The following is an 11,000-nucleotide window of genomic DNA, read 5'->3' on the forward strand; positions in this document are numbered from 1 at the left end:
TTAAAAAAAAAGGGGGGGAAATCTGACAGAAGAACGAGAAAAACGACGACACAGTGGTCGTCTCTCTTCTCTCTCTCATCGCCACTGGGCAATCGCAAGACAAGACCTAACGCCTCTCTCTCTCTCTCTCTCTCTAAAGCAACCCCACTCGATCTTTACTCTGCGCAAACCCTCTCCACCGAGCTCGATCTCATCGAATTCCACCGTCTCTAGGGTTTTCTAGGGTTTCAAGAAGAAATCCCTAATTGACCATCGCGATGGACCTCAACGAGTTCTCCTAACGCCTCATTCCCTTCATCTTCTCCTCAAAACCTCGCGATCGAGCTCAGTTTCATTGAATTCTGCAGCCTCAGGTGTTTTTTCTTTCTTTTTAGGGTTTCAGATGGATCTCAACGGGTTCTCCTTTGGCAACGACAACAGAATCCACCACAACTTCTTCGATGCCGGCTACCTCAAGCTCGGCCTGGGCGGCGGCGACGATACCGTCACTGCTGGCATGTCCATCTCCTGCAGCGCAGGGGTAGGGTCCACCGTGATGCAGGCCGACAACAACAGCAGCGTGGGGTCCAACTCCGGCAACTCCCGGACCAGAATCCTCCACCACCCCGGTCTCAAGGCCTTCGAGGACCTCTCCACAAGGAACAGCGTGGTCGGGCCCCGCCGCCGGGGCCCCCGCTCTCTCGACAACGACATATTGGCCCAACTGTTGATGGACCCGAATCAGCCCACTCTCTCTCTCGGGAGTTATGAGCAATGGGCCATTGATCTCAGTAAGCTCAACATGGGTGATGTATTTGCTCAGGGAGCCTTCGGCAAGCTCTATCGCGGGACCTACAACGGCGAGGAGGTCGCCATTAAGCTGTTGGAGAGGCCGGAGAATGATCCAGAACATGCTCAGACGATGGAGCAACAGTTTGCTCAAGAGGTGATGTTGTTGTCTAATTTGAAGCACCCTAACATTGTTGGATTTGTAGGAGCTTGTAGGAAGCAGATGGTGTGGTGTATAGTGACTGAGTATGCTAAGGGCGGGTCGGTGAGGCAGTTCTTGATGAAGAGGCATCATAGGTCAATACCCGTGCGGGTTGCAGTGAGACAGGCGCTTGATGTGGCGAGGGGAATGGCTTATGTGCATAGTTTGGGATTCATTCATAGAGATTTGAAGTCGGATAATTTGCTGATATTTGGTGATAAATCAATTAAGATTGCTGATTTTGGGGTGGCCAGGATTGAGGTGAAGCCGGAGGGGATGACGCCTGAGACCGGGACGTACCGCTGGATGGCTCCGTAAGTTTTGCTTATCTATCTTGCATAATTTGTTGTTCTTGTTATGTTAACTGATGGATTGTTCTTAATTTGGATGATGCATGATTATGATTGGTTTCCGTGTTTAATTTAGTTGCCATGCACAACATTTACTTATATAAAGATGCTAATTGTGTTGATATGTGATTTCATTTGGAGGATTTGCTCATTACCCTACAAATTTGCTCTATTTGGCGAAACATGCATTTTTTTATGACAAGGATTCCAGGCTAGGTCAATCATGTATCAAGAACGAGGGTTCAAGGTTGGAGCACTCCCAACCATAGAGGAACGGGATTCACAGTCCAAAGCTCTTTTCACCATAAGTGAGCACACCCTAGTATCGGGGGCCCACCCTTACATATATGTGTTCACCTATGGGACCCTATCATAGTACCATCTATGGGGGGCCTAAACCCAACCCCAGTACTAAGCCTGATTAACCTAGTCAATAAACCCCCCAGAGCCATTGATCCCCTATGCGACCCGGGGCCCATGAAAATAGCACGAGCGGCACAATACTCATCGAATGAAATTGGGGATAGGAGTGATATAGATCGATCCTTGGACTTCTTATTCCAAGCCCTAGCACCCAACTGTTGGGCCACCAGCGGGGACCGGGGGGATCCTCTTTTATGCACGCATTGGTTACGAATAGTATTTGGTCGAGACTTGAGAGTTATTGATAACACATCACTAGTTTTCGTTATACGTGCACTGTATGTAAGTTTAAATCAACTGTTGGGCCACCAGCGGGGACCGGGGGGATCCTCTTTTATGCACGCATTGGTTACGAATAGTATTTGGTCGAGACTTGAGAGTTATTGATAACACATCACTAGTTTTCGTTATACGTGCACTGTATGTAAGTTTAAATCACAAATCTCTTTGCATTTTGGTATTCCACCTATATGGAGTCTATATTCGTTGCATCATAGTGTTCCACATACATCGGGATCTATTATGTGAGAACATTTTTTGCTTGGTAATATGAATCTTCTTACAATTATTAGCAAGTTGTTTTATATGTCGGCCGTTTCAAGAATTGGGAGAAATATATTTCTGGATAGTAATTACATTTTAGCTGATCTAAGCACAAGCATATTTGTAAATTGCTGTAAAGCTTTTTGGATATTTATAATGACATGTGAGTAACATGTCCACAACCCAGATCTGATTGGATATTCTCTTGGGTTTGCATTAAATGTAATCGATATGTTGCAGATGTCAATATATATTTGAAAAGTTGTAATTGAAGAGTGAGTTGATGCATCACCATTGAATGTATGTGATTATCTTGGTGGACCACATGCTATTGCAACTCAAGTTTTCTAGATCATGCTCTTCAAAAGTTAAATTGTGCATAATGTCTTGTCAATGTTTTGAATTTATATTAGGCTATTAGCTGCTCATTTTTTCCTTGGATTTTTTGGTGAATTGTTGCAATTGAATATCCACTAGTCCGCTAGTTGGTTAGGTGGGGAAAGTTCCCACTAGTCGGCCAAGGTTCAAATCCCCTCTTATTGACCATGGGATATGTGGCGTGCTTTAAGTAGGACACATACTCATGGGAGTGGAGTTGAACTAGGGGCAAGTCTTACATGATCAAGTCCTGCGAAACAGTTCTTCACTAGAAGATATTGGAAGTAATGTGCTCCCAGGAAAGGAACACTTCAAACTAAGGTTCCCTCGATACAAAAAATCATCACAGTTAAATATCCAGATTGTTGAGATGCGAAGGCAACAAGATGATACTTAAATGGTTAAAGTGACATGCAACTAAAATTTAACTTCTTGCTTTCTACCTTACATTTTTTAAGCTGAGATTCCATATGGGCCAAGGCACGTGACAAATTGTCAAGGCTAGGCATGCTTAAGCTCTGGTTGAACTTTGTCCAAGTTCCAAGTTATTTTACTATTTATAGCAAAGCTCATTAAGATCTAGTAAAAATCTCATCTTAAGTGCTTTGTTCACTTAATGTGTATTAACATTGTTTATTAACGGGAAAATGAGAGATTATTAACCATGGAAAAGATCAATAGAGAAGAAAAACTCGTTATTGAAAGCGAATTGATGACTATCACATTACAAATGTGATGCTTTATAACTAGTTGATCTGTCTCTTGTTACGAGTGAAGGGATTTCGTCGTCTCAATGAACAGATAGAAGCTACTTTCATAGCATTAATGAGTGTTATAAATCAAAATCGGTTAAGATAAATCAAGATAGGTTTAGGCTTTTGACAAGGTTATCGATGACAGATAGCATCGCATAGTGGTGAGGCATCACTAAGGCTATTTGGGGCTATTGCGACAAAATAGCAGTAAAAAGCGCAAAGTCAAACAGTGGCCTAATTTAGATATGTGTAAAAATATTAAAAAAATAAAAATAAAAGGAAAATTTAGAAATTCTAAAATTGCATATTTGATGATTTAAAAAGAGCCTAAACATGAAATAGACATGTAAGTGTCATATAATACGAAGATGACTAGAGAAAGAGTTCAAAGATTCATCGTCTTCAAGAAGATGAGCTGAGCAGTGAGAGGACTGTATTAGGAGAAGCTCACGACGAGAGGAGGTGAGAGGAAGTACTGAGGGAGGTGCTAGAGACTGTGGGAGACAGCGGGAATACGCCAGAATTCGCGGGAGACGATGGGATGCAGTGGCTGCGGGTTGGGTTTAATTTTAAAAAACTACACTTCAGACCTTATTTAGATATCAGTCAAAAAGCGGATTTTGGCCGCAATCGTCCGCTATTTACCAATATGTAAGGTTTTAAATGTCGGATGTCAGGTTCATGTCGGATAGCTAAAATTCATGTCGGATAGTAAAAATCAGAGGTATGTCGGAGGACATATACTAAATATGGGATTGCCATATCAGATGATTTCTACTCAATTTTGGTCACTAAGATGGAATGCATTTGTTTTGTTATAGTTTATCCTACTCGAGTTGAGTATTCAACTATTCATCATCAAGACACGAGTTGTTTTTCATTTCTTAAAGGGAAACATTAGAATATTATTCCAACAAATAAATAAAATACACATTGTCAAACTAGAACTTTTGAAGTGGCTTACATAAAATTAACATGAAGTAAAGCGCCTTACATAAAATTGACATAAAATGTTAGACTTTGAATTGATTTCAAGTTACGGTTCAAACTTATTGTTTACATGATGCTTTTATAATTCTCAATTTCAATTTGTAGAGACGAAGACGAATAAGAGGAGATCGCGGCGAGAAAGAGAACAATATTTTTTTTCTTTGCCCTAATCTATATTATATGCTATCGGGTTACTATGGGAACAAAGACTAAAAAAAGAATTAATTAGGTTAGGCTTTTGAGTATTGAACTCAAACCTAATACTTATCAACTCAAATAAATAAATAAATAAATAAAAATAAATAAAATCGGTTGATTTTTGATTTTTCAAGGTTGAAAATTGGCCGATATGTTCGCAATATCACCCGACATGTCCGACATGGGCCTCTAAAACGATATCCGACTTGAAATGGCCATATCCGTGTCGCTCTAACCTCTGATCCGACGACATATCGGTGACATTTAAAATCATGTCGTTATGACACACTATTGGTCGTTTTTGTGAGCGGAAAACGCATATTCCGTAGTATGTCACCACTATTGAGCAATAGTATAGCGGGAAGGGAACGCTAACGTTATTAGTGCCGCTATTGCGGCGCTATTTACCACTATTTATAACAGTGACCTTTTACCATAGTCGCTACGTAATCAATCATAGGGGAAAGGCCTTTTTAGTTATGTGAATGCTAATGGAACCACTTGTACTGCTTTGCAAAGAATGGTTGTGGCACCAAGAAGGTGTGTACTCTTGAAGGAAATAATCTCTACACGGAAATAAAAGAATCTGGGGTGATCAATGAGGTTCCGTTGGGCAAAGTGACCATTTTTTAGCGGGTACCATTAAATCCTCCAAACCCAACGGCTGAACTAGCTGCCTCTCGACCCATTTTCAAGATAATTTACCACCTTGATACCTACCTTTGATAAGCTCAAACAGTCTGTGGGCAATTTTTTAAAGGCCACAAGGTCCTATATCGCATAAGGCCGAGACGACAAGTGTTCATCTTGCCTGAGATGAGAGACCAAAAAAGCGATCACGTGAGTGCAACAAGTCCGACAATATTAAATTTTTTTATAAAACTACATCTAATATGCTTTTAAACACAATATCATAAAACACAAGTAGATGAGTTACGAGCACATATTTGAAGTGAAGAACTTTGATAAGCAAAAAGACGTGGATTACCTATACAAATAGTAAGTAGTAACGAACAAGTACTAAATACTAATTAATAAGCACTAACATATTAAAAAAAACTACTAACATATATAATTTAAGTGATAGCTTTGACCTTTCAGCTCAACATATGGCTTGTTCTCAAAAGTATATAATACCATAAAAATAAGTCAAAAATAGAAGTTAACAGATTAAAAAAAAAAGAAAGAGGAGAAATTTTACCAAGACAATGTTTACGAGTGATCGAGGGTGCTCAAATGCCAAGGGAAAAAAGAGAAGGTTATAATTGAAGGATAAATAATCCTTAATAAGTTCTATTTTGGCTTAATATATCAAGCTAATATTTTTTTTTTCAAAATATAGTTTCCTAAAACAGTTCATTTGAAATAAATTACCACATTAAAAAAGAGGTTGATAGCCCCTCGAATCTCCAAGTAGAGATGATAAGAAAGCAACTACCTTGCACTCCTCAGGGGTGTGTTTGGGCACCTTTGGCTTCTCAAGATCTTACTTTGAAAACCTTTAGTTTCTGTCATATTGCGAGGTGTGAGGTGCTTAGTACAAAATTAGCCCTGTGTTCCTGAAATGGCGAATTTTAATGTGTATGAGCCTAGAGATGTGAGAAGATAGCCAAACCTAGAAAGGTGGCACTTCATGCCTATTGGCACACACAATGTGTTTGAATGACACTTTTAACTGAATTTACCGTCTTGATTTTTATCTTCTATAAGCTGAGAACAAATAGAACTTTTGGGCCCAGGCATATTACAAGATAATCAAACCTAGGCATGCGCAAGCTTCAATTGACATTATTCTATGCAATTTATAATATAGCACATTTATAATTTTGGAGCCATAATATCATCTTTTAATATAGGTTGTTTCAAGGTTTTAAATGTCGGATGTCGGGTTCATGTTGGATGGCTGAAATCCATATCGGATAGCGAAAATCGGGGATATATCGGGGAACATTGACTAAATATCGGATTGCCATATCGGGTAGTACACATATGTATAATATCATGTTCTAAATGTAATCTAAGCATTCATAAATTCAATATAAGCATACTTTAGAAATTCTATAAACTAAACATATAAAAAAGTAAATAATATATGGATTTGGGTTCATAAATTCTTGCCATCGGATTCATAAGAAACTCTTAAATATGAGTATGGGTCAAACAGGTTTGGGTATTTATCACTAAACCTAAACCCGATAACAAAAAACAGATCTTAAAAAAAATACCATATCGGCCAATTTTTCAAAGCTAAAAAATAGGCCGATATGCCCGATATGACCCTGATATTTCCGATTTGGCTCTGAAAACCGACATACGAGTTGAAAACGTCCATGTTGTGTCGATCAAGCCCTCAAACCGACATGTCGGCCGACATGTCCGACATGTCGGCCGACATTTAAAACCTTGGGTTGTTTAACTTTGAGCTAAATACGAACGGTTTGTTATAGCTTCATGGTTCCACTTCTATTTGCGGCCGCTCAATCATTAATGTAGTACTTGTTATTTAGGAATTAGAAAATACGTATCACTGGATAACTAGTAAAGTAAACAATATTAAGCTTAACTAGGTATATAATTATTGGCATTTACCTTGTTTTATCTTTGAGTGAGCACAATTCCAAATATAGGCCGAGGGACTCTCTTATCTCATTTCTGATTGCCCAAATCTTCATTGAGTAAATGGATGGTCTACGTGAACCTGAATTCACATGTGTGTTACGTGCAATTTTCAACCCGTAGTCTTAACTCTTAAGTCCTTGAAGAATAAATGAGTTGACTTTGTTTAGGCTTGTCTCATGTGTTATCTTGAGTCACGGAGCCAATTCGTAAAATCAGATTGCTACTAATCTTCCTGAATAATGGATCAAAGATAATCTATTTACAAGCAGGTCAGCTTTGACCCAGAGTGAAGATACAATGGTAATGCCTAACACTTTCATTGCCTAAACAGTTGATAGACCATACATGAGATGGGATCACAATATAAAGGAGGGAAGAAAGACCCGGAAAAGGAAACACGAGTCAGCAAAAAGCCTTAGCCTAACTTATACGCACCTTTTGTGCTACATTTTCATCTATAGGAATGGGTGTTCATTCTCCAAATCATAAATGAAATTATTTGTTAGTTGGAGAATACATATGTTAACTTGTTGTACATGTACATGTTTGTTTATTTACCTGTAGTGCTTAGAATCCAAAAGTGCACTCAGGAAACCACCCATGGGAAGCATGGTAAGTGATGCCGCACCAGCCAACAGGGGTTGGGCATTCGAGATCACGAATAAGAGTTATAGTTATAGTTCGAGAAACACATGTAGCGAACAACGTTTATGCAGACTGACATAACACACACAAAAGAAGTTGTCAGTGATTTGTTTCCCAAAGTTGCTTCTCTGATGCTTGAGTCAGTATCTACTCTTGAAGATTACCACTAGGAAAGGCGCCAAAGCGAAAATATTGTCGTTGACACCCCCCCCCCAACACAAAAAAAAAACGACGTTCATATAACTGTTTGCTAGTGGTATTGCTGAAAAGGGTGGTATGAGATTGCCGACATGGGCTGATAAGGCATATGACCACATAGTGGGTCTTTGACCTCCCAAGCTTGGTTAGCCCGTGCACATGTTGGTTTGTGACCTCATCGGTCGTTCTGAGCTTCCGAATTATTTGGAGATCTCACATGCAGTCCCTAGACCCTTTTCAGCTAGCAACACGCTTTCTTCCTTTGCCTGTAGACTAATGAAAAGTTCTCTATTTTGTGGAAATCACTGCTCTGGCTTCTCTGGCTTCTGAACATCAAGTAATATCTTTACTTACATGTGCATGTATGTTCCACAAGAAATTCTAATAGGCAAGCACAAGCGTGCATGATGCACGTTCTATGTAGGAGGGAGGTGGAGGCTTTCTTTATCTCTTTAAAATTATGTGAGGGCGCAGATATACAGACATTTAACCTATGGTTGCCTTTTTGATTGCTTAAATGTAAGTCATTGAGAAAGGGAGGGACAGTGATTGTTAAGCGAAAATTTCACTAATATTTGGACATCCACTCTACTTTTGCTCGTCATAATTTCTTAAATAGATGTGGCACTATGAAGAAGGAATGTGTTAGCTTCCTGTATCAATTACATGCTCCAGAACTAAGGATTTTTATTCGAGATTGCAGGCCAAACGGTGATTGTCCTAGTTTTTAAACTTCTTATTTTGGTTCGCTGTCTGCAAATTTGTTGTTTGTCATTTGCCTAGTGGTTGTTGATAGATCGAAGGAGAATTCTATGTCTCACTGTTCATTTTTCTTTTAGTTTCTTTTTCGTTCTGTGTTTTTTGTGTTGGTAGCTTCCATCCATTCTTGACCCCTTTTTTTAACAACTAAGTGCAGTAAGTAGCAAAATGGTAGGTTACTAAATACTATTTCCTGTGGATGAATGGATAAGATGGATTCATTCCTATGTTTGAGGCTTGTTCTAATATAGTGTATGTATATCAGACAGCGGTTAAAATATGGAAATTTTCATGTTATTTGCAAGAAAATGTCATCGTTTTATTTTTTACAATTTTCCTTTTCTCATATCAATTCACAAAACCCTCTTCTTTTTCCAGGGAGATGATCCAGCACCGACCCTACACCCAAAAAGTTGATGTCTACAGCTTCGGTATCGTCCTGTGGGAACTTGTTACAGGACTGCTCCCATTTCAGAACATGACAGCAGTCCAAGCAGCCTTTGCTGTAGTAAACAGGGGTGCTCGGCCGAACATCCCAACCGACTGTTTTCCTGTGCTCGCTGATCTCATGACCCGCAGCTGGGACTCAAACCCTGACGTCCGTCCCTCCTTCGAGGATATTGTTAAAACTCTCGAGTACGCACAGGTCGAGATCGGGTCCACCGTGCGCAAAGCACGGTTTCGGTGTTGCGTAATGACGACTGACTGAATGAAGAAGGAAGGTGTAGAAGTGAACAACAGAAGAAGATAGAAAGGTGAACATGCTTGAGCTTTTGTATATTTAGAACATAACAGAACTTTGTTGCTGAAGTAGATAAGTTTGGTGTGTTGCATGTAAGTTTTAGTTTGCTCTTTGTTCCTTTTCCTGCCTTGTGCTCGACCAAATTTCATCTTTAAAAAAGTTGGAATGGTTTATATCTTTGCAAGATGGGAAATTTCTGTGGCTGATGACTAAATCATGTCCGGATTTTAGTTGCTGAGAAAGTCATCACCAAGGCATTTTCAGTTGATTTTATAGTGCAGTGCATGCAGTGAACATTCTGTTGCTGATGTAGATATGTTTGCTGTGTTGCACGTAAGTTCTAATTGTAGTTTAGGTTTGGGACAAATTTTCAAAACCAACCTATTTGGATTTTTATTCCCCAAAAACGACCCCATTCAGTTTTATTTGCAAAAACCGACCTGGTTTCAGCCTCAGCGCTGAAACCAGGTCGGTTTTTGAAAAAAACTCTCCGAAACTTCACGGGAGTTGAACTCCCGTGAAGTTTTTTGAACTATGAAACTTCACGGGAGTTCAACTCCCGTGAAGTTTCGGAGAGTTTTTTTCAAAAACCGACCTGGTTTCAGCGCTGAGGCTGAAACCAGGTCGGTTTTGGTAATTATTTTTGAATGGGGTCGTTTTTGGGGAATAAAAGTCCAAATAGGTTGGTTTTGAAAATTTGTCCTTTAGGTTTGCCTTACCAAATTTCATCTTGTCTTTACTTTTTTGATTTGGAAAGGTTTCATCTTTGCATGTATGTAATTTTTATATAGCCGATCTGCTGATTCTGTCGAGATTTTAGTTGCTGAGGAAGTGATCTACGTGCATTTTCTGCGGTTGTAGTGATAACCATGCGACAAAGTTCATACTACTTTTGTACTATCACAAACAAAAAAGTTGGGTCCTTGATGAGTGACTCATAAATTTTTTTGTGTGGCAATTTCCTAGAGAGGGCCCCACACATTTGTTGGTGACAGTACAAAAGAAGATAGAACTCGGTAGTACAATTATCATTTTCCTTTATGCAGATGATTTTAGAAGATGGAAAGAGGAACAGCCTTCAGTGTTGTATATCTAGAACATTACTGAACTTGTTACTGAATTATAAGCGTTAAATTTGATATGTTGCATGTAAGTTCGAGTTGTTTTAGTTTGTTCTTTGTTCCTTTTCCAGTCTTATTCTCTGCCAATTTCATTTTGTTTTTCCTTTAAATCGGAAAGGTTTTTATCTTTCCAAGTGTGGGAATTCCTCTCATGGCTGATGGCTAAATTTCCATATTTTAGCAACCGAGAAAGTGATTGACGAGGTATTTTCTGCACTTACTTTTATGGGCAACGTAGTGAACTTTGTAGCTGAAGCAAATAAATTTGGTATGTTGCATGTATGTTCTAGCTGTAGCGTTAGGTTGCTC

The 11,000-nt window shown here is 39.3% G+C and overlaps 1 protein-coding gene across 1 annotated transcript; it reads left to right on the forward strand.

The window, feature by feature from the left end:
- LOC109822310 (serine/threonine-protein kinase HT1-like) lies at positions 1–9,838 on the forward strand. The gene is made up of 2 exons (XM_020388525.1): positions 1–1,284; positions 9,207–9,838. The coding sequence occupies exons 1-2, from the start codon at positions 383–385 to the stop codon at positions 9,535–9,537; spliced, it is 1,233 nt and encodes a 410-aa protein (XP_020244114.1). The 5' UTR covers positions 1–382; the 3' UTR covers positions 9,538–9,838.

This window comes from Asparagus officinalis, chromosome 1, assembly GCF_001876935.1.
Source record: "Asparagus officinalis chromosome 1, Aspof.V1, whole genome shotgun sequence".
In the NCBI taxonomy this organism is placed as follows: domain Eukaryota; kingdom Viridiplantae; phylum Streptophyta; class Magnoliopsida; order Asparagales; family Asparagaceae; genus Asparagus; species Asparagus officinalis.